The 24,993-nt window shown below is 35.8% G+C and overlaps 1 protein-coding gene across 6 annotated transcripts in view; it reads right to left on the bottom strand.

Moving 5' to 3' along the window:
* LOC131033634 (uncharacterized) overlaps window positions 1–23,181 on the bottom strand; it is a 30,379-nt gene extending 7,198 nt beyond the window's left edge. Inside the window, exons 1-13 of one of the 6 annotated variants that reach the window (XM_057964886.2) lie at window positions 22,784–23,181; window positions 20,628–20,800; window positions 20,370–20,495; window positions 20,153–20,260; window positions 19,863–19,973; window positions 16,403–16,486; window positions 16,178–16,296; window positions 15,782–15,883; window positions 15,482–15,598; window positions 15,300–15,365; window positions 10,205–10,271; window positions 3,097–3,150; window positions 1,757–1,846 (exon numbers count right to left, since the gene is read on the bottom strand). In XM_057964886.2, the coding sequence (XP_057820869.2) occupies window positions 1,757–1,846; window positions 3,097–3,150; window positions 10,205–10,271; window positions 15,300–15,365; window positions 15,482–15,598; window positions 15,782–15,883; window positions 16,178–16,296; window positions 16,403–16,486; window positions 19,863–19,973; window positions 20,153–20,260; window positions 20,370–20,495; window positions 20,628–20,687 (1,104 nt within the window). In that variant the 5' untranslated portion in view covers window positions 20,688–20,800; window positions 22,784–23,181. Of the gene's footprint in view, window positions 1–1,756; window positions 1,847–3,096; window positions 3,151–10,204; window positions 10,272–15,299; window positions 15,366–15,481; window positions 15,599–15,781; window positions 15,884–16,177; window positions 16,297–16,402; window positions 16,487–19,862; window positions 19,974–20,152; window positions 20,261–20,369; window positions 20,501–20,627; window positions 20,801–21,169; window positions 21,334–21,434; window positions 22,171–22,194; window positions 22,396–22,499; window positions 22,673–22,783 lie in introns of those variants that run through there. The other 5 variants (XM_057964889.2, XM_057964887.2, XM_057964888.2 and 2 more) reach the window with 5 other exon arrangements.
* Window positions 23,182–24,993: the final 1,812 nt, after the last annotated feature.

The raw sequence follows: 24,993 nt of genomic DNA, 5'->3' as shown, positions 1-24,993 counted from the left end.
GTGATAGATAGTTCGAGAAAAAATGTAGAAGATGCAGTTGTTAGCACATCCACATACTGCTAGAATCTGTCACAAGGTTGATTTTCATATTCGTGTTTTGCAAAGATAAAATTCAGATCAAGTTAGCAAAGATAATTTTTGCCAGAAAGAAATTGTGATTAAATTCAACTAATATTCATTAATATAAATATATATAGGATTTATCGTTCATTTGTTAACAAGCACGATCAATGCACGGAAACCATGGCAAGTTCACTTATGAATAGAACATGCATCAACCATTCCATAATCTAGTTGCTCTGTCCACTTCCTCCTCACTCCAGACTACCATATCCAAGAGCCAACAAAAATCTCTATGATCTCTAAAATCTGTATAAGGCAAAAGCTTCTGCAACCCTAATCAGCTAAGTTGCCGAATTGGGTATTGGGTAAGAGTACATGGGTACAGAATGCATACCCATAGGTGATTTGCCTCTGGAAATGAAATCTGTTCCCGGATGCATTTCGGCAGTCAAAATGGTGCTGGAATCGTTCTAGATTCACCACGTCACAACCAGAATTGACTGGAAATGAAAACCTGTTCCCAGAAGCATTTTGGCAGTCCAAAAGTGAACCCTAAGCATACCCATAGGCAATTTGCCTCCGAATCCGATTCGGGTACGATTTGTACCTGGAATCAACGGAAAAGGGGCACAGCACAATTGCGCTGCTTAGCTAATCAGTTCTGAAAATTGGGAGTGAAGTACTGTTAGAGGGGGATCAAATAGAAAGACCAGAAAGGGAAAATAAGGTAAACATAAATATAATTGAGGTGCTGTTATCATTCCAAACTATAGACAAAGGACACAACTAAATTAAGATTACAGCTCAAGTGTAGTAAAAAGTCAATACTCGACAAAATGAACAAGCTAATGACACTTATATTTAAGAAACCCCCCTCCCTTCCCTTCAGTGCCATCTACAATGGAAACACAGATCTGTGCCTCTAAAACCTGCAATTGGAACTTGGATCTCGACTTTCTTCAAAATATACACGGTTCTCCTTTGTGACCAATCACCATTACTACCACTTGCACTGCAGACAACAATAGCATGCACACATTAATTTATCAGGGCCACTCAAACATGGAAAACAATCAGGAAATCCTAGGCTGGTCCTTGAGTGAAGCCAAGGTTATCTTGGCACTGTATCTGAACCTAAACTGGATAAAAAACCCTAAGCCCATTTCCATAAAAACTTAAGAGCAAAGTGAAACAATTTTTTTAGGTTATATTTACATTTGCCAGATTAAATTCAACGAATGCTATGACAGGACAGAATGGTGTGAAACTCTTGAATTTAAGTCCAAATTACAAATGACCTCAAAATTAAGGGTTCAAAACTTCAATGGATTTAGTTGTTGTGAGAAGGAGCTACTTTATTTATTCATATTGCATTGATATTCTATGAATAATAGTGAAGTTCTAAAAACTACAATTTAAGCCCACATTAACCCCATATTACGTAAAAGGTGGTTTTTGTTGATTATGAATGCTTTTCATTTTTTCAGGTTCTTGCACATCAAAGTTTTACTATTAATTTACATCAGCTCTTTTTGATACAGTTTTTATATTGAAAGAAACAATCAAGCTGAATCATGCATATCTGTTCAATAACATAAACAAAATATTTTATGCAATCACATTCATATTCTCTATTAAAACTGCCAAAGAACACTTCCAAAAAGAATATGTCAAGTTGAAGTTACATATCAACCTTGTTAGCAGAAGGCCCTCCTAATGATGGTATTCCCTGGTGAAAAACGAATTCACTGTCAATCACCCCAATATTCTTTGTATGGTCTCCCTGAAATATCCAAGCATTAGTTTAAGTTAGAACTAAAAAAGAAATATGAATTTGAAAAGTGCAGAGCAACAATGGCTAAAATCTTATCGACTCCAATGTGACATATGAGAGTTTCTGTAGTAAAATTAAACAAAATGGATTTAAAAGTATCATAGTCTATAACCAAAGCTATTCAATACATAAAGATTTCATTATTTATTTAAATTTTGATTTTTATCATTATCGATGAAGACCAAATGGCTTCTTCATAAGCCTTACTAACTGTATTAAATTGAAAATATAGTAAATTAATTAAATCAACTTAAGTGTCTCAGTTTCATCGATGAAGAAAGCAAAACAAGCATGTTGTTGTCCAATATATCTACCTATAATTAGGAATTCAAAAAAGCTAGATGTGTGTTCTAGCTAACTCAAATATTTTGTCCAACCATGTTTAATGAAATAACACCTCCAAATATAGAAAAAGTTAATATTTAATTTCTTTAAATTGATAGACTATGCACATTAAACTGTTTTAAATAAATGAATCAAATCCATGGAAACCATTATGTTAACCAACTTCGAGGTGAGACATAATTGACCGCATTAATCTCGGTAGCTACACCACCCACAGAATTTAAAGAACCTAAAGGAGCATGAGTCATATATTCTGCTGAACGTCGTTCTTGCCAAGGTTGTATGTCTTTTTTCAGCTTACTCAGGTCCAAACCATTAGGACCTCTTAGAGGTTCCAACCAGGGAGCACGAAGATCCCAAAAACGCATCGTTTCCCCTCCAAAAATAATTTCTCCAGTAGGAGAACGCATAAGATATTTATTATTTACCTAAACCAGTAGGCCCTTGGGCAGACCCCACACTAGCTCCAAGACGTTGGTCTCTAACTAGAAAAGTAAATGCTTGTGCTTGAGAGGCCTCTGGGCCGGTAGGTCCATAGAATTCACTGGGATAAGCTGTATTGTTAAACCAAACAAAACAACAAGCAATGAAACCAAAGACAGAGAGAGCCGCCAAACTATAGGATAAGTAAGCTTCTCCGGACCATACAAACGCGCGGCGAGCCCACGCAAAAGGTTTTGTTAAGATGTAAAGATGTAAAGAACAAAATATTGATATTAAAAAGATAAACCTGAAATCTTCAAATACAGATATGAGAACAAAACTTTAGCTAAAGGCCACAATGTACCACAACAGTATTCATGACTAATCTAATCAAGTAGAATCAAGCAATAACAATAATATAGGAAGCAGACCTTTGCGCAATATCCAAGCTTCATATCCATCCCCCAACCATGAATGAGATCATTCTGCACAAACAAATCCTCACATGAATAAACATTCTACTGCCAAAAAGCACAGTTAGTTTTTTTGTCTTGAAAATTCAAAATATATTTAAATTTCTCTTATGTTATTTAAACTATTGCCAACTTTCATATTGTACCCCTTCCTAAATGGGGACACCAATCACATTAAAGAAGTGACTACTCAAGCGCCCAAGAAAGTTGTTAGCAATAATTAACTCTGTTAGTTCGTTGTATATTTATGAAGCCATTCTCAATGCAATCTGACAACAAACTCAGATGTGTGTACAACAATACACATAAGCACTAGATATCCAATAATAAAAATAATGGATTCACACAAATAACAAGACAATGATATAAACCTAAACTCGGAATCCTGAAAACACTAGGGATAAGCAAATGCCATCCAAATTATAAATAAGAGGAATTTGCTTCAATAAGATAGTAAGATAATGATGTAAAAATTGAAAGTTGTACCACACCAAGTCAGTCTAAAAATACCACAGGCCAGATAACTGATGCTAGGCCTAAAAAATAGTTTCTGACAAGATAACTGAAACCGGGCCTCAAAATTACTTTATGATCCCAGGGCTTCTCAGAAAACCAGAAATGCAATGAAAAAGGTTCTGAGCTATAAGATATATATATTGAAAACAAGAAATGCACAAAAAGGTTTTAGTATTAAGGTTCTGAGCTATACTCTCTACTAAAATTCACACAAAGTTCTTACAACAAAAGTTGTTTGATGGTGGCACAAGATTAACATCAAAAAAAATTCTCTAAAATATGATAGAAAGTTTCCATGATAAGGGCATTGCTAAGAAGGTTCGACAAGGTAAATGGACAACCCTAAAACTAGGGAGGATTAAGTCAGAATTCAAATGGTTCTAACTTTTTCCATGAGCACTGATAAGATGGTTAGACAAGGTAAACGGACAGCCCTAAGATATTATTCAGAATCACCTTGATCAGCTCAGTACAGCATATGGTATATCTTGCAATTTTTGGAGTGCAATGTAATAATTTTTTGGGATATACAGTGGAGCATATACCTGGAAAGGGGAAGCAGCTATGACTCAAATCAGATAAAGTCAGACTTGCAAATCCCTCCGAACTATCACAAGCGGGATAGTGCCATTCTTCCATAGAATTGAAAAATTCAAATTAAAGAACCTTGTCATAGATGAGGGGAATTGTTAGTGAATTTTGGGAGCATATTAGAGTGGCCATTATTTGGTTGGAAAAGCTTCAGCACTTTGGTTATTACAAAGTTGGATACCATAGGACTTTGATGCCAGAATTCTATGCCTGCATAGACTTATAACTTAAGTGAATAAATACAAAACGCCACGTATTTCTAACTGTTAAAATTTAACATGAATAAGGGGTATCTAAGGGTGATCATAAGCCCAAGATGAATGCAAAGAATGAATGTTTGGAAGGGGTATGTAAGTTGAAAATGCTGAAGCCTAGCCATGTAGGACAATGCTTTCATTCAAATGGATTTAAGACCCATCTCATATTAGAACCTATATCTTGATAGCTCCCAATAATAAAGTAATTCACTCCCAAGAGTAGTGTTGTTGTGTAGCTAGGTCGGATCCCTTCTAGGGTCGACCTCGTGCACAAAATGCCAAGTGGCCTGTCGGCCTTCACATTTGGATGAGTCTAATTTGGGGCAAGCGGTCATACCCGTAGTTAACAGACTACAGGACATATTTGCACAGCTAGGAAGCGCCTCCTCCATTGATTTGCCTTAGGTGGCAGTGGTGGGAAGCCAAAGCAACGGCAAGTCGAGCATTCTGTAGGCTCTGGTTGGCCGCGACTTTCTTCCGCATGGCCCTGATATTTGCACTCGCCGCCCCCTCATCCTTCAGCTCGTTCAAATTCCTGGCCCCCGGAAAGTCAAAGACAACAAAGATGCCTTCGCCTACGAATGGGGTGAATTTCTTCATCTCCCCGGCAAGCGTTTTTTTATTTTTATTTCGCCACCATTCGGTCGGAGATTCAGGCTGAGACAGAGAGAAGTTGAAAGGGTGTATCTGATAAGCAAATCCGGCTGAAAATATATTCACATGTCCTCAATATAACCTTGGTTGACCTACCCGGTATAACAAGGGTACCAGCAAATCCGGCTGAAAATATATTCACATGTCCTCAATATAACCTTGGTTGACCTACCCGATATAACAAGGGTACCGGTGGGTGATCAACCTTCTGATATTGAAGCTAGAATCAGAACAATGATTTTGTCCTATATTAGGCATGCGACTTGCATTATACTAGTTGTTTCTCCTGCAAACTCTGATTTGGCAAATTCAAATGCACTTCAGATGGCAAGAATGGTCGACCCTGATGGGTCTCAGACAATAGGTGTGATAGCAAAGCTAGATATTATGGACAGGGGAACTGATGCTCGGAATTTTCTTGGAAATGTTATTCCGCTTCGACTTGGCTATATAGGGATTGTTAATCGAAGCCATGGGGACGAATCAGAGATTGCATTCAAGGAAGGAAGATTGCTTGCTTTTTTTCATTGAGGAAGAATCAGCATTCAAAGGGAGTCTGACATATCGTCAGAAGTAACCTTGGACGAAGAGGTCAGAAGGTTGAGAGGGAGCTTGACATTTCAGCTTCAGAGGGAGCCTAACATTCCAGCTTCAGAGGGAGCCTGATATTCCAACTTTAGAGGGAGCCACGTCATCATGAAGATTTGGTTAATGAGTTCTTCTCTGCGAGGGAGAAGTTCGAGGTGCAATCCCTTGTTAATGCATTCTTCTCTAGGAGAAGTTTGAGGTGAAAGCCCTCGTTCCACCCTCTGCAAGTAGGTATGGTGTGAAAAATAAATTGAATGAATGATTCAATAATCGGATGATTACATTGAACGATATACACACGTATATATAGAGGTTACAAGACGATGTTCTATAATATGTTCTATAATTAGAACATAACATTAAAGTAAAAGATTAAAGAGCTAAAAGCTAATTAATTAAAAAGAAAAAGCTAAATGCTAAATAAAGCTTAAAAGCTAATTAACTAAAAAGCTAAATGACCATTAAACAAGGAACTAAATATAGGTGACTAAAATATAATTAAATATTCTAATACCCTCCCTTAATGGTCATTCTATCTACTAACTACCCTACAGAAGACACTGCAGGTCTTTTGATCACAAATGAAAAGAACACTCTGCTACAGTGGAGACCCTCCCTGGATCTGAAAAGTGTTAATGACCAAGAATACCAGAATCCATCCAACCTAACGTTGGGTAACCAAACTGAAAATTGAAACCATGATTTTGAGGAAAATCGGCAAACCCTTTTGCAGAAGAGTATCAACTCTAAAACTGACTGCAAGATACCATGGTTGCAGATGTTCGCCTTGGCAGGTGCGACCCAAACTAACTGCAACAAAGCACGATTTTGAGGAAAAAACCGTCAAACCCTGAAATGGGAAACCCTTGAAAAGAGAATTTAAAACGGTAAAACCCAGATAACTAAAATCTTAAACGAATATCGCGGATTACAGATGAGATAATTTTTAAGGGAAAATTATAAACCCTGCGAACAATTTTTGAGGAAAAAATCGTGAAAACCCTCCCATGATTTTTTGTGGAAAAAATCGTGAAAACCCTGGGATCTGTAAGACAAGGTCTGGCCTAAATCAATCTGATCAAGGCAACGATATTCAGATATCGTGAAACATGCACTGTTTCCAAGTGTTGTGGTAGTTGTTGAACTTTTGACTGTGTTCCAACATGATGTTGGTCAAAGATGCCATCACAAAAAATGAAGGTTGAACGAGGTCAACCTAGTGAAAGCATGAGACAAAAGAATCTGATTCAAAAATCAAAATAGAAGTAGCTGTACAAAAAATCTAAAACCTTGGAGGAGAATTCTGGCACAAATTCTAAGGCACGAATTTTGAGGTTTGGAAGAAACCTAGAAATTAAAATTTTCTACACACTTAAAACAACATAAATGGTGCCCAAAAAACAGCAAAAATCCCAACGTCCACAAAAATAGCAGAAATTGTGAACTGTTTTTAAATTCCAAGGCAAATTTGCTGGCACAAAATTCAAGGCACGAAAAACGAGGCCCTCAAAAAAATCTGAGACCAACTCAAAAAAGCTCTCGAAAAACCCACCAAGAATCTAAAAAACAGAATACAGATCCGACGGCTCAAAAATTGAGGCATAGAAAACGATGCACCCAAAAAAATCTGACGACGAACCAATTGAGGTCTCGAAAAACCCACCAAGAATCTGCAAGAAAAATAAAATTTCGACTTGAACTAAAAGGTCAAAACCCTAGTCGAAAATTGCAAAAACCCTAGGAAAATTTTCAATCTACAAAAAAAACTCCAAATTGCAGGCCCGAAAATCTCCAGAACACTAAAAAAAACATGAACTGCTGCCTAGCACAAAGAAATTCGCCCACGAACCAGAAACCCTCGAAACCCTAAAAAAGCCTTCAAAAAAGCAAAATCATTTTTTTTTTTTTAAACAATTAAAAAAAATCTGGAAAATATTCCAGAAAGAAGGCCATGATTTTTTATTAAAAAGTTCGCCAAACTTTAAAAAATCTCATCGACCCACTCTAATACCATGAAAAATAAATTGAATGAATGATTCAATAATCGGATGATTACATTGAACGATATACACACGTATATATAGAGGTTACAAGACGATGTTCTATAATTAGAACATAACGTTAAAGTAAAAGATTAAAGAGTTAAAAGCTAATTAATTAAAAAGAAAAAGCTAAATGCTAAATAAAGCTTAAAAGCTAATTAACTAAAAAGCTAAATGACCATTAAACAAGGAACTAAATATAGGTGACTAAAATATAATTAAATATTGTAATATGGTGGATCCACCCTCTGCGAGTAGGCATGGTGGAGATGCATTCTTCTCTGGGAGAAGTCTGAGGTTAGAGCCCTCGTTCCACCCTCTGCGAGTAGGTATGGTGGATCCACCCTATGCGAGTAGGCATGGTGGAGATGCATTCTTCTCTAGGAGAAGTCAGAGGTTTAAAGCCCTCATTCCACCCTCTGCGAGTAGGTATGGTGGATCCACCCTATGCGAGTAGGCATGGTGGAGATGCATTCTTCTCTGGGAGAAGTCAGAGGTTAAAGCCCTCGTTCCACCCTCTGTGAGTAGATATGGTGGATATGCATTCTTCTCTGGTAGAAGTCTGAGGTCAGAGCCCTTGTTCCACCCTTTGCAAGTAGGCATGGTGGTAATGCACTCTTCTCTGGGAGAAGTTTGAGGTGAAAGCCCTCTTCCACCCTCTACGAGTAGGCATGGTGGGTGTCATGAAAGAAATTTTCATGATGTGCTTGTTCACCCTCTGGGATTAGCTATGGTGAACATATTATTCATGTGAGTAGGCATGGTGGGTATCATGGAAGAAATTCCATGATGTGCTTGTTCACCCTTTGGGAGTAGCTATGGTGAACGTATTATTCATGGGAGTAGCCATGGTGGTAGTCACTATGTGACTTGGTTATTCAGAAGGAATCCTCTGTAGCTAAGAGGGAGTGTTGTTGTGTAGCTAGGTCGGATCCCTTCTAGGGCCGACCTAGTGCACAAAATGCCAAGTGGCTTGTCGGCCTTGGCATTTGGATGAGTCTAATTTGGGGCAGGCCCTATTTGGGCGAACCACTTGTGTGTAACTTGTGATTAAATTAAATGTAACTTGCAACAAAGGGAGACTCATATGTAACTTGTAATATATAGGTCTGACATGAATTCAAGAACATGAAGGACATGTAGTGTGCTCGGGGGTGACGATAAGAGCTTATCGTCTATGGTTGGGAAAGCAAAAGATCTGATGTTTGCATGTGGTTAACGAGCACTACCATAAAATCAACACATAGAACTTCTATAGGTTTCTCAAAGCCAAATTGCCTTGGATTAAACATTCATTATGCACATGTAGGAGAAAAAGGTGGCTCTGCTGCTGCATCACTCCCTCTCTTTTTCTACATTCTACGTAATTTCTAATTACTACTCCCCTAGATGACTTCAAAGCGTGCTAAACTCTATAAAAAATTCCTAGTAATATAATTTCTCCTGCACCTGAATTCTGTCAGCCTCACTGAATTTTATGCAACAAGGGTTGGTATTACCATAAACAAGGGCTCATCCTCCAGGAAACTGCCACATATTTCTGGGAACTATTACTTCCTACACACTGGCTGAACCTTCATGCGAGACTTCAGATTTCAATCTCAGATAAATGAAAATTATCTGCATACCCCCAATTTCACAATAGCTTTTTCTATCGTATGCAACACTGTACTCACCTCTTTTGATACATCTGGATTTGCAGCTCAAAAAAGAAAAAACTACAGTGCAATGGAGAGCTCTGAAATAATATTATTTCTTCCTCTTAACATAACTAACACCTCATGCACCCACTATAGCAACGAAAAGACAGGTACATTGCCACTGGAAATGGGAATCGTATTTAACAAAAAGGATAGACCTTGAAAGAGAGATTTAAAACCTAGCCTAACAACACTTACTAAATGACAAAACTACATTTTGAGAGTCTATAGTGCACCTCTAAACTATGCAAATTTCTCAGTGTTCAAATTCCTTTTCTGTACTCATCGTGCATGCAACATGCAAAAAATCAAAACCGCCATGAAGCCAAGAGGATGGATGTATCTTTCCGAATGACATTGTCTTCAAAAGGTCAAAAAGATCGAGTTTAGAAACCGCTAAGTTGCAATCTTCTGATACATTATTTAACTGCAAAACATCACCAATAATTTGAAAACATCTACCAGTTTGTTCAACACGACTAAAAGTGTGATAATTTATCTACAGAATAATTGTTTGCAATCTCATTTTTTATTTTTGTTACAGTAGACTGAACAAAACCCAGAAATCATTTAAAGGGATACATACTAGGATCACAGATATTAACATCCATTCATCCAACAATATACATCAATCAAGACACCAAAATGGTTTATTGCAATTTCCAACAGATGTGATTGAAAGGCTAGCCAAAGCCATTGCGAAGATAAAGCAAAACACCTGGATAAGGTGCCAGGTACACTGCCAGGCAGCTCGAGTAAACACAGGTACCATTCCTTCCACCCACCTGGACATAATGAGACAACATTTTATAAGCAAACCATCATGTAGCAATATTGACAGAAAATAAAATGTTAATTGATAAACCATATGGCTAAGAATTTCATCTGCCTGTCTATTCATGCTTGCATACTTGTAAGTTGTAACTATGTGTGTATGTGTCTGCATGAGCTTGTAAAACTATGTTCACAGGAAACACAAACACATAAGATGTACGGAAAAACAACCAGCCAATTTTAGAAATGAAAGTGTTAATAAAATAAGTTAAACAATTGTGTGGTTTGAGGAGAAAATTGCCTCATCTGACAATGGCAAACAGAGTGTCATCCAAAATGTTGATGCAAAAGTGTCTACAGAATTTTCTACCTAAAATATTCAACACATGGACTGCAGAAATATTGTGTTAAACAGTTGCTAAGAAATGAGACATAATACAGTTTAAACTCAACCTGAGTGTCATCTGATATGATGATGCAAAAAACCTCCAAAAGCATATTTACCATTCTTACTGGAATGTTGAAAAATCACATCTACCATACACTTTGAATGTCACATATTCATTGAGATTAGCTTCTAAAAATAACTGAAAGCCAACTGTAATCATGGAAGTGCAAGAATAAGATGCCGAAACAATTGTTTAGCACGGTGAAGAAGAAGCTCTTAATAGGCTATAAAAGCTTTGTAACTCCTACAAAGTTAAAAACATGTACAATATTTAAATCGATAAATCACAAAATGCATGTGCCTTGTAATCCGGAATTGCATGATTGGCTTACATCTCAAAGACTGGCTAATTTAGAAAGATATTCAAACACTTATGACAATAAAGTGGTCACATGCTATCAAAGCTTTAGCAAAACATATAGCACACAATAAAGACAAAATTTGTTAGATTTTCTAGTACAACTAAGAAACAGTTGGCTGTAGCTAGCTTATGCAAGGGCTTCATGTATGTGGTATTGGACTCACAACTGCGCCATCACCATAACACAAAAACATATGTCAAAAGAGATTTACTGCTTCTCTGAGAATCCCCCACTCCGTGTTCCATGTGCCATGTTGCCTAAGAGTTTAGAACCAACACAGTATGCCATGGTATAACCATTAGGTAAGGAAAATATAAGGATGTACTAATGCAAGAGTTATGTTCTGTGTTGCAAGCAAAAACTAGCGCTCAATATGAAAATGTCAAAGACAACAAAACCAAAAAGGCAACAGGAGCAAAAACACCTCGCACGTATAACACCTCCCACCACCACTAAAATGAAAGAAGAAAAGACGTCCAATACATGAAACCAGCACATTGTGCTTTTTGCAGCTTATGACATTCAATGAACGTAAAGCTAATTAAGAAACAGTGAGCAAATAGCTAGCTTATGCTCAGGCTTCATGCAGGTGGTGTTGAACTCATGACTGTAACATCCCAATCGCAGCAGCACCATAGTAAGTTCACTGTAACATGAAAGTCAGAATACAGAGTCAATAGATTCCATGCTTATCTGAGAATTCCACCATTTCATGTTCTGTGTTAACTAAAATCAACGACAGAATTGCAAGAGGTTAAGGAAAATACTATGATGTCCTCATGCAAGAGTTGTGATCTATGTTCAAGCAAAACTTAACCTTATACAAAAAAATGCAAAAAACAAGAGATCCAAAGGAGGATGAAACAGAGACCACTAGTAATTGTCATGACCTACGCCTCCCAAAACACCAAAAAACATCCCAACACCAATGAAATATGGAAGAAGAAAAAGACATTTAATACATGAAACCAAAGCATCATGTTTCATTCAAGTAGAGACATTTTTAATGAGTATACATCCAACTAAGAAACAATTAGCAACTTAAAATTAGATATTGTGAATCTTGTAAATTCCTTAAAAAGGGATCTCGAAAAGACTTAAAATGGTAAAATCAATAAACCATTACACAGTTATATCCAGAAATATGTTACACTGTTTTAAGTGTGAAAATTTTGATTCTTTAAGTAGCTAGGTTACACGAGGACTTATGCAGGTGCTGATGGACATTAAACTGGACTATCACCATTGCACCATCATCATAGTAATCTCACCATACCATGAAATTCCCCACTTGTCAGAAAACCCCAGAATCCATGTTCCATATTTCCTAAAATCAACAAAGTCTACAACAGCATATAACAAAGGGGTAAAGTGAATATTAGGATGTCCTCAAGCAATAAAAATGCTCTCTGCCCCAAGCAAAAGTTAGCACTCCAGATAGAAGTGCAAAACACAAAAAAAAAATACGAACAATAACAGGGATGAAACAGTGACAATTAGTAATTCTCATAATTTACATACTGGATGAAACAGTGACAATTAGTAATTTTCATAATTTACAGCTTGTATAACACCAAAGAATATCCCAACAACACTGAATCATGAAGAAGAAAAATACGTCCAATACATGAATCCAAAGAGACATTCAATAGGCATAAAACCAAATAGCCAACATGCAAAAGGGAACACATCAATTATACATTAAAATCCAGTTGGCCAATTACACAAAAGAAAATGTGATAGTGAAATTAGAAATATACTCGGTGACATGAAAAATCTAAGTTCCACGCAGGCTCATTTCATACCAATGGACCAGAAAGAACACATCAGAACAACTCCACAAGCATATAGACTATTAGCAGATAGAGTGTAGCACTCCATTGAGATAAAGCATAAAGGCAACTCCAATTGAATACATGAAACTTGCCAAACTTGAACAGCTATGCACCTGGAATAGCATTGACAAATATTATTTTTTTATTTTAAATTTACAACAAAAAAAATGAAGAAATGAGAAGCACTATAGAGTTGGTTAAGGAAGACGAAAGGTCATTTCCATAAACACTCTTAAAGCTTCTCTTTCTTCAAACAAATTAGTTAGATCGGTGGCCTCCATCATCTTGATAACTCAGTCTATTTCTCAAAATTTAGAATTGTGGAAGTAAATAAAAAAATTGTATTTAATTTAATTTATTTGAGTGATTGTGTCTTCATATATTTGTTGATGTTGGAAGGTGTGGAGTTTGTATTTAAGGAATGTGAAATGCCCTCCTATTTTTTGGTATTTGTGAAACTGTGTGGATCTATTTCCTTTCGTCTTTTTGAATGCTCCTGTAATTAGCTCGAGTACAGTAGAAATCTGTGACTAATAGTTCTATGGAGAGATGGGAGAAATTGCTACACAAACTCAGAAGTATTACTGACAGAATAGTAGAAAATCCACTTTAGGTCAAAAACTCCAGTTTATGTAGCATAGAAAGGTGCATTATTTAACTGACAAAATAGTGGAATAGTCTTTAAAATCAGGAGTATCAATGTGACTATAATACTTCTAGTTCCGATTTTTAATACTGACAGAATATAGTCACAGTAATACTTCTGATTTAAAGAATTTTCATTTTAACCTTTAAATTTGTAACAGTAATACTTCTGATTCTATTTTTATTTTTCCATGTAGAATGTTAGGTGGAGGAACTGACCGAGTTCCAAGGCCAAAAGGATCAGGTGGAACAGCCAATGTAAACTCTATCCAATGCATTGGAAAGGTACCTACATGAGGGTGAAGGCTTATTTCTTTCACCTTCTAGGAAACAGTGTTGAAGGTTGTCTAAATGCATCAGGACGATATGATGCTATGAGGGATCAAGAAAGTGTTGATGGTAAGAGTTGCTATTCGAAGCTCTCATGTTTCAACAATAGGGGCAACTACTGCAGCTCAAAGTCGTAATAGAGAGTCAGAGGTGGATGTGACTTCTAGAGATGTAACAACTAAACATGCTCGCAAAAGACCACACATTGGCTACTCAAACCCCATTGGAAGATTGTTTAACATGCAAGGTTGAGAAACAGTTGATGCAGCAATTGCACGATTCTTTTATGCAAATGGAATACCATTTAATGTTGCTCGCTCACCTTTCTATGGAGAGATGGTCCAAGCTATCAATAATGCACCAACAGGCTATAAACCACATAGGTATGAAAAGCTTCGCACTACTCTAATCGATAAAGAAAAACTCGATTAGAGGAAAAAACTGCACCATTGAAAAGTGTGGGGTAGGAAAACATGTAGTGTTGTGATGGATGAGTGGACAGATGCTAGGAATCGTCCACTACTTAACATCATGATAACATGTAGCAAAAAGCCTTATTATTTGAAGGAAATAGATTGTTCAGGGGTAGAATTATTTGAAGGAAATAGATTGTTCAGGGGTAGAAAAAAATGAAGAATTTCTTCACAACCAGCTATGTGACAGCATTGAGGAGGTGGGGGCATCACATTTAGTACAAGTTGTTAATGATGCTGCCCCTGTTTGTAATGCAGCAGGCATGTTGATGCATAAAAGGTACAAGCAGATATTTTAGACACCATGTTGTGTGCATTCGTCGAATAATGCACTCAAAGATATTGGCAAGTTTCAATGGATTTCAGATCTCAAAGAGAAGGGTAGAAAAATACAAATGTTCATATGTAACCATCACCCCACACAAGCCATTTATCATAAATTTGCCAAGGTGGAACTTCTCAAACCTGTTGATACACATTTTTCTTCTTACTCTATTCTTCTTGACTGCCTTTGTGAAGTCAAAGGAGTTTTGTGTTCCATGGTTGTTAGTGATGCATGGGCAACTTGGAGCCAATTTTTCGCGTGAGCAAGGTGATTTTGCTTCAATGGAAGCTTATAATGATATGAAAGTAAAGAAAGACCCTATAAAGTGGTGGTGGAACCATGGAGGTGAAACCACCATACTGCAATCATTAGAAATACAATTGCTCTCACAGGTAGCCAGCTCTTCCTCTTGTGAGAGAAATTGGAGTACTTATGGGTTCATTCATTCACTTTGACTTCATTGAACACCAAATGGAAACTCAAAACCACAAAAAAAGTGAGCCTCCCCTTGGGAAATTCTGAGAACAGTATGTGTGTGTGCGTGTGTGTATCAATGCAATGCAAGATGCCAATTGCTATATGTCATTTCCAACAACACAAGATAAGAAGTTAGAGAGCTACCCAGCACATGGAGGCGCATAAGTGGTAGCAGAGCAGCTCACATTCCCTCGATAATTATGTGATCGTCTGACTAAGCAGACAAACAGTATCTTATCATTAGTACGTTTAGAAGACAAACTTCTTAATATGTGCATTCAATGAAATAAAAATTAGACATTGCAGTTAATCAGAAATATACTTGCCTGTGCACCCTTCCTGTTTTATTTCGGATTGTAATCCTATGATGTATTTCAGTTGAATTTGGGTCCAAAGCTGGCTGTGAAATCTCCAAGCCCTCTTCTTTCATTATTTTCAAATATCTGGCAACAAATACACAACTTATGTGAACAGTATATTGCACCCCATATTCATTGGTTTGCACAGAGACATTCTCAGATTTGAATAATAGCTAAGTAAAAAGTTGATAATCATGTATATAAGAATTAATAACATAATTATTTAAGAGAATAATATTTTCTGTATCTACTAAAGTTTGCCCATACCTTCCGGGATGGAAATTATCAACCCCGATGTCTTCATCCCAAATAAATATATAATCATAAATGGAAGTAATGTCAGGATGTAAAAAACGCTTGGCAAACCACCTGCAAAAGGAAACTGTACCATTTAGCATTGAAACATCTATGTTAATAGCACTAAAACATACTCAAGTACTGCTTCCTTACACAATAAGTCTATAAGCCAATACTGGTAACAGTGCACACAAGGAATGCAATAACAGATGTCTTTTTCAACTACAGAAGTAAATTTAGCTGACTTTCCCTCACATTAAAATTTCAACATTTCTTGAAACTACTTTTTGGTCATACTAGACAAGCATGAATGAAAAAATTAAGGTTTCAATGATACATAATGGCAATCATCTACATACAACTTACCATTTTGTCTGGTTTTGAGCAACTATGTGTGCAGCCTTGCTAATCCATCCAAGATCATTCCATCCATCCAAATTGCCATCATAATGAAAGAGTATAATTGTGAAATTCTCTGAAAGAAACTGACATCAAAGCCCAATTTTAACAATAAATAATTCAATTTACAAAGAATCAATTCTTTGAAAATATGATAATAAAAATTTTCTTCTTAGGAATAAAATTATGAACCTTCTGAACAATGCAATTGACATTTTTCTTTTGTTTAATTCCAACAGTCATGGCTAGTAAATTCCGATGCTGCTTCCCCATATCCTGCCACATGAAATTTGAACAGAACTTAGCATTTTATGATGTCTATTACAGAATTCTCAACACCAGTTCAACATTGTACATGAGTCACAAACAAACATTACGATATATTAAATGTTGCCATTATATGAAAAAACAAGTATCATAAATATTCAGGTGTTGCTAGGATATTCCATTACAGTAAAATAGACCACATTCACATTGCCATCCCTGTACCCTCAATTTCTGGTGACTACATTTGTACATGATATACCATATAGCCATCTCATTAAAAATCTACTCACACCTTGATTGATCAGTGCCCCTGTCCCTGTAACAGTACATGTACCTTCAGGTATCTATTATTACTGTTCTAAATAAACTTCCAACAGTTGCCACTTACCATGTAATTTGGATGATGACAGACAACAAAGTACATTACCCATGGTTTCTGGAGGGACCCCATGTGCCAAATTTCCTAATACCTAATATCTTGCTAATCTTACCTTTCTTTCTGGGTTTCTATTCAGATATTCCTGAAAACAAATAAGCTCTTACTTTTTTAAATCCAATGAAAGAAACTCACTTCAAAAAATCATAAAAATCCCATATTTATATCCCAAAAAATGGTGCATGCACGAGACTAACAGAGTGACTGAAAATTACTGTAGTGAAATTATGAAGAATGAGAAGATGCAGAGCAAAAGGAGGCAAAAGTGTATGTAAATGCAGAGAGAGAATCCAACAAATCTGTGGAAGCGCCAACTCCAAGAACAGTTGGGATGTTGGGGGCAATTACTCTTCTCATCCTAGTATGATTTTAATTTTTTGTCATACACATAGTTCAGATAATGGATTCAACAAATGGATCTTAGTCTGTAGAAATCTTTTTGAACTTTGGATATAAAAAAAGCTATTCTAACTTGACAAATAGAACTGAATAATTAATTTACATTTAGCACGGAGCCATTGACTTATAATACAAATATATGTTTATTTAGATATCTTAAGTCAATCTTTTATAAAATTTATAAAAAAACTACCAAAATTTAGCAGAAAATCCAATATTTTATGTTTCAACTTCCAGAGAGCACTTTAGTACAGTTGATGTCTCCCTTCCCAAGTACAAATTTGACCATTACAACTAGAAGTTTAGTGATTTCAGGGTTTGTTATTATTCCAGATTCAAGATACAGTTGATGTTTCAACTTCCAGAGAGCATTTTAGTACAGTTGATGTCTCTCTTCCCATGTAAAAATTTGACCATTGCAACTAGAAGTTTAGTGATTTCAGGGTTTGTTATATTTCCAGATTTTAAGATACCCCCATTACAACTAGAAGTTGAGTGATTTCAGGGTTTGTTATATTTCCAGATTTCAGGATATAGTTGATGTTTCAACTTCCAGATAGCACTTTAGTACAATTGATGTCTCCCTTCCCAAGTACAAATTTGACCATTACAACTAGAAGTTTAGTGATTTCAGGGTTTGTTATATTTCCAGATTTCAAGATACCCCCACTTGATCTACAAATACCTTAGAGAGGTGAGAAAAATAGCACAAAGCACTTATACAAGACCAGCAGTACAACACGATGCTTATTCATCAGAGGTATGCACCACCAGAAGGTGAACTTTATTATCAAACATATCACTAGTTACATCATCACACGAGTTTAAACCCCATTATAAATGGCCTCTACAAAAAATATGCCACCAATAAATACTACAACATCTTAAGCATAAACTATCTATTACAGTTTATATCCCGGGGGGACTCTAGCAGCACCCATCACAAGGAATAATAAAATTGAAGTTTGGTGAACAAAATCATGGATCAGCAGGTTTAGGAAGAGTCCTCGGAGATTTTAAAGGTTGGCCCGTTCTGTTATTTGCTATCAAAGAAAGTGAGGAAGCCAGTAATCAAGCAGAAATAATAGCACTGCTCCACCGACTCCACAATTAGAATAATATGGGTTGGAAAAACCTACAGATGAAAGGCATCTCTCATATCATTATTAATGTCATGAACGGAGACTGAGTTAAGGCATGGAAGCTTGTAGCTGTTATAGATTTGGCTAAGTAGCTAGCAAACATATTTAAATTAATTTTACGAAGTCATGACAAATGCAATGGTGGCAAGTTATCAGACTTGGCAATAGAAGGAGATACAGCCACACACCACGGCAAGGCCACAAGTCCCACTGCTCTTATCTCCATGCAGGGTTGACACGGTCATTCAGATAAATTTTTGAACAAGGCAAAAGAGGGATTACACACCATGATCAGAAAAGAAACAATTTTATATTTTTGAGGGCACCCAATTTGAGCTGCCTGCAAAATCTAATTTTCTGATGGCATTAACAGGCAATTATGAGGGCCCCTGGGGTATAAAAAGTACAAGTTAACTCCCCATTTTCACTTTGACAACATGCTCTATCAATTAGCAGCTGGAGGCAAGGGCTTGGCACCTGAACTCCCTGCTCGTCCATTCAGGCATCTCTTCTTCCTTTGGCAAAGGCGCAAAGGGTTTTGTGAAAGAAGGTGCATAAATTTGTGGAATGAGATGAATGCTGGAAAAGTTGGTTGCAGTCCTACCAAATGCCATCTTTTTAGGCTGCCTGAACGAGTGCTTCTGTGACCAAGAACTGAATGAAGTTACACATTGAGGCTCCTCCTCCTGTCATTACCTTCTCTTCTTGGTCCAGGCAGACCCATATGGCATCCACTTCCCTTATGTAGTCTAATCTTCAATGAAAGGGTTGATGGTATCAACTAAAGCTCTATTTTTACATGGACTCCTCTGTGATTTCAGTATCCTAACAGACTCTTATGTCCTCCACTTCCCTTATAACAGCCTCATTGTTCAATGAAAGGGTTGACAGCTTCAACTAAAGCTCTATTTTAAATGGACCCTCTGTGATTTCAGGTGGTTATTGTACTCTTAAAATTGATCAATGACTTCTCTCTGCATGTTCTGACAAGAGTGGAGGTGATTGCAATAAAATATATTACCAGATGGATCATTACAAAGTATAAGCGTTATACGCAAGAGGAATTGTGTGGCTTCACAAAAAAATTGCAACTTCTATAATTTCTTGATTATATGAAAGGGAGCAACTATTCAACAGAAATACTGATACTTTTCAAAGTGGCAGGTGATTGTAACAAAATATATTACCAGATTGATCATTACAAATTGTAAGCTTTATATGTAAGAGGAATTGTGTAGCTTCAGAAAATATTGCAACTTCTAAATTTGATCATTTGAAAAGGACAAATTATTCAACAGAAATACTGATACTTTTCTAATTGTTGATCTTCTAATTCAACATTTAATGCATTATTTTATCATAGATTCATACTCCGAAATACATCACCACAATGATTTTAAATACTTGCCTTTTTCCTAGAATGACTCCAAAGAGGTTTCAATTCTAGATCAGAAGTCCCTTGGACAATTCCTCGCGGTAATGATTCGACGCCATTTTGTTTATGAATGTTATTTTGATCCTGATGAGTGTTGCAACAATTCATGATAAGTAGGACATACGCACTGAGGCGAGGGAAGAACAAGAAAAAATACACTAAAAGACACCCACCAGACAACCAGATTGACATTTTCAATGATTTTAAATGTTAAGTAAAACATAATGGACACCATTGTATTGAATTTGTCCATGAGTACTTACATGGAAATGCCACTCTTCTAGCTGTTCTTCTGTTAGGTATTTCCTATGACTGGATACAGCAAAACTTGGAAAGTTAACTGAATCAAAAGGTCTCCATCTTCCATCAATCTGGAGATTACCAAATATTGCCCATAAATATCAAACAGACATGAGAGTTTCCTTTCAACACTATTAAGTATAATGTTCTAATAAAAAACAAACTGAGTATAATCTGTACCTTTGTCTGTTCATACTGTTCTTTCATAGTTACGCTTATCAGGAACAACATGAGCAATGTCAAAATTCCCAACGAAGGAATTGTCCTCATTCTGAAGCCCTTTGGTCCCGTCACTTTTGAATCCCCCTGCACTTAGGTATGATATGCATAACTGTGAAACCTTAAGAAAAAACTACAAAGAAACTAAGGATTTCCTCGTGAGAAAAAGAAAGTGAAACCATTCACAAATTTCATTTATAACTGTTCTTTTTATCTTACACATTCCCGAAAGATTTGGCCATAATGAGACTTAGAACGCCAGGATTTAAAGATCTTCATGGATGTCTCCCAAGAACATGTGCAGAAAACATTCACTCACTGCTATCGATCTGTCCTCCCATTTCAATTCTACTTATGAAATAATTAGAGTGAAACTCTCAAAATTTCGGAATCTGTCAACAATCAGATGTAATGTAGGTTATCATCGATTCTGACTGGCAAATCCTGTTGTAAATGCATGATCAAATTATCTTACAACATAACCAAGAAACAATGAATTCTTAATAAATGATCAGCACAACTGAAGAGTCATGATCAAATTATCTTACAACATAACCAAGAAACAATGAATTCTTAATAAATGATCAGCACAACTGAAGAGTAATAATCACGTCTGAGATTCCTTTACAAGTCATGTGGGCATAAGACAATGGAAAACTTGAAGGATAGAAAACATTTCTACAGGCAAATCTTTCCATGAATATAAGCAATAAGTAATGCGTGCCAATAATGAAGGAAAAACATGTAAAAAAATCACTTACCACTGATCAATCCCTAATACATGCTTCCTAAGAATGCTAAGTACTCCAAAGACGGTGGTGACAGAAACCCAACCAAGGAGAATATTTTAGTATGTCAAAAATCATAAATGTTTTCCAAATATACTTATATCATATTTAAGCAAAGAGCTCCATTTCAAAAATTTACAGATATATGAATTATCAAATTTATATTTGAGTAAAATGCATAAATAGATATCTTAAAAACATTCAAAAACTTAATTAACTCTCATACTCCAAAACTTACGTGCTTGAGACACAAAAAGAAAGCACGTATGCCAAAAATCAAGCTCATGTACGTTGGTAGCCGCTTAGAGACTAAATGTAATGTTCATTTTCATTGAAGACGTCATCTGTTTAAACTTTCACTGAACATTTTTATACTAGCCTTGCTATTTCCATCGCGGTTAAATGTAACAATAAGTCCTGGGATTTACAGCAGCCAGAGTCATCTTCAAACCTGATAAGGTTGCTCTAGTTCTAGTCTGTAAGTGCAAATGGTGATAACAGAAGCCCTCTCCTCAAGCTCTAATCCTCGATCACCGAGTAAAACTTACAAAGCAATTCCAATATTAAGTATTTGCAGTCATTATAAAAAATTTCCTATCAGCTACTAACGGCAAATTGTTATCTGAAAAGCGGCTGCCGCCGTTAGCAAGGGCTGCTCTACTTCTACTCTATAAGTGCAATCGGTGGTAACAGCTCGCTCTTCAAGCTCTAATCGTCGATCACCGTGTAAAACTTGCAAAACAATTCCAACATAAGAAATTTACAGTCATTTCGATTATATTCCTATCCGCGAACAACGGCAAATTGTTATCTGAAAAGATTGTTTCCCTAAAATAGCCACTAAAACAACATGAACCCAAACACATACAGAAAATTAACTATAAGCATCCCATAGAAAATGTTTTCCAACTAAATTTTCGTCATTAAATCGTACGAATCCTAAAAGGCTCCACCTACTGGCTCCCCGCCGAGTTCCTCATTCACATCACAAAACTTACCATGGCTAAAGATCTCTATTCTTCGACCATAGCTTGCAAAACAAAAGTTCCAGTGTTCAAACCCCAGAATCATCCCACCTCCACACAAAGAAGCATAAAACGACAGATGCCAAAACCTACCAGTAAAACACACTCAAAACAAACTAGCATGAAAAAGGTCACCTCAACACTACATGATCTACAGAAACCCAATATTTTACCAAAATTCTTGTCCCTAAACACATACACCGACAAATATAAATACCACTCTATTACACCACAAAAGACAAACCGACATCCAAACAAATCAACAAATACGCACTTACTAATTAACTAAATAATCCAATCCGTCAATTGCAGAGCAAGCTCCAAATCCACAGCTCAAGCCTCAACACCAAAGACATCCTCTATACATCCCTAGGCGTATTCTATACGACGCAGAAGTCACAGTCGAGAAAAAAAACTACATTTCAGTAATAACATTTGAGATCTAAACTACAAAACCCCATTCCAAGCCGAATTCAATGCAATTTAAAGATAGATACACATTGCGTATATATTGCGCACGGTGGCACATTTATTACTACTCAGCAAATACATCAATCAGTACCTGGCATATGCAACGTGCAGGCATACCGCCCACCTCATTTGCACCGCTAGACTTCCACTGCGTATATCCTTCCTATTACTCTTCCTGTGTTGTGTATATACATCCTTCTCCTCCCCTGGAAAGCGCGTTAAGTATAATTTTTTTAGAGGATGATACCTACTTTCAAACCATTTGCTCCATATTTATATCTCGGAGAATGTTATTTGACACAGCAAAACGTTTTGTGACAGATAAATCGTACCGCCTAACACTTGTCCTGCATTATAAACGGCTTCTCAGGAGCTTTAAATCTTGAAATCCAGATATTATTATTAAAAAGAGGCGTTAAAGTTAAAGTAGGTGTGAAGTGGAGGAAGAGAGATAATTTAGGAGAATCGGTTTTTGTTGGACTTAGATTTTTGCTTTTTTGTCTACAGGTGTGACCGTCGTGTTTATGTTTTCGAGTACTTGGCAAAATCTGAAAAATTTTAAACGCTTTTCTCTTGATAGATATTTCACACCATTTACGTGGGTAAAAACAAATACAAATTTATTATTTACTGTCAGTCTAACTAAAGTGGACTATTTCATCATTTCCTTGGGTGAATATAAAAATTAAAAATATGGGATAATTGTTAATTTTGTTTAATTAATGTTTATCTTTAACACCTAGTCAATTTGCTGACCTTTAGGTACCAAATTGAATGATGATTGAGCTCCAAAACAAGGTAGGGGCACGTAAAATATCATTTAAATTGTAGAAATTCTATAAAAAAATATATAATATTGTTATAAAATAATACATGAGTCTAGTTTTGCTTTGAAATAGGTAAACAAGTGTTGTCTTTTTAAATTGTTTGGACTCATCAGTCAAAGTAGCCACAATTACTTGTCAAATAAATGTTTTTGTAGAGGCATAGATTAGGGTATAATATCATTTAAATTAGTGTTATTTTATAAAAAAATGTGTATAATATTGGTAGAGTATACATCAATCTATTTTTTTCTTTGAAATTGGAAAATAAGTATTGTCTTTTTAAATTGTTTGGACTCATCACTTTGGAGTTTCCACAACTACTTGTCAAATAAATGTTGTTTTATAAGAGAAATTAGACTTTGTATTTTATTAAATTTGAAACTAATTGATTGTTTATTCTTGTGTCAATTTAGGATGTGATGTATGGTTTTATTTTAAAATAGTGAAATAGATGCGAGTCATACAAGATGTAATGTGATTAATATTTTTCTTATCTATATTGCTTTTAGTGTTCCACTTCCCAAAATATGTAATTAGTGTTTATATACCAACTTTTATCAGTAAAAGGTGGATGTAGCTTTCCTTGGATACTATTCCATCTTTAACATGAAACTAGATAACAATTTATTACCAAATAAATACTTGTTTCTATATAATCAAATTATGTTTTTGCTCCTTCCAAGACATCTAATTTATGTTAGTATAATATTAAATTTAGAGTTGTGACCCTTGTTCTATTCTATTCTTAGAATAGAAACATTAATCTTGGTAATAGTAAAAATTGCAAACCTTATGCCTTTTGTTTGTTTGTTTTGGACTTATTTTGATTACATTATCTTTTATGCAATAACAAGAATACAAGTGGTGTGATCCTAGACTAAAGTTTGCATATTCTCTTTAACTATTCTTGATTCCACCTCCACATGTCTCCATACACACCAATCTAATTTATTTATAGAATTTAGATTATAAACGTTATCCTTATTTTTTAATTATATCTAGTCATATACATCATAAATCAACAACCAAGAGTATCCACAACAACTTCTTAGATATATTTCAATTTTGTAACATAAATTGGACTTTGTGTTCTACATAAAAAAAAGAAAAAAAATTAATGATTAATCAATTGCATTTGACTAATTTGTTTATATATTTTATTGCTCATATACATAAAGATCTTATAGTTCGAAGGTTGGAAGCTTTGAAGATTACAAATGTTTTAACATGACATATGGTTCCACATTAAAAGAGTGAAAGAGCACGCAATGGTAAAGCCATCCATTTAAAATGTTCTTCAATCCTACGAGTTAGGGTTGACACCCATTTTGTTAAAAGAATAATTTTCGAAGGAACTGAAATAGATTTCAAAGTTGGTCGTGATGGTGGTCTCTAGATGTCAGAGTGTTGCTAGTGTGATACAGGGCAACAATAAAATATCGGTTCAATACATCTAGTGGAGTACAAGCCCATG

Source organism: Cryptomeria japonica, chromosome 3 (genome assembly GCF_030272615.1).
Source record: "Cryptomeria japonica chromosome 3, Sugi_1.0, whole genome shotgun sequence".
NCBI lineage: Eukaryota > Viridiplantae > Streptophyta > Pinopsida > Cupressales > Cupressaceae > Cryptomeria > Cryptomeria japonica.
Note: the sequence above shows the minus strand (reverse complement) of the source record. Positions and strands in the feature narration are given on the sequence as shown.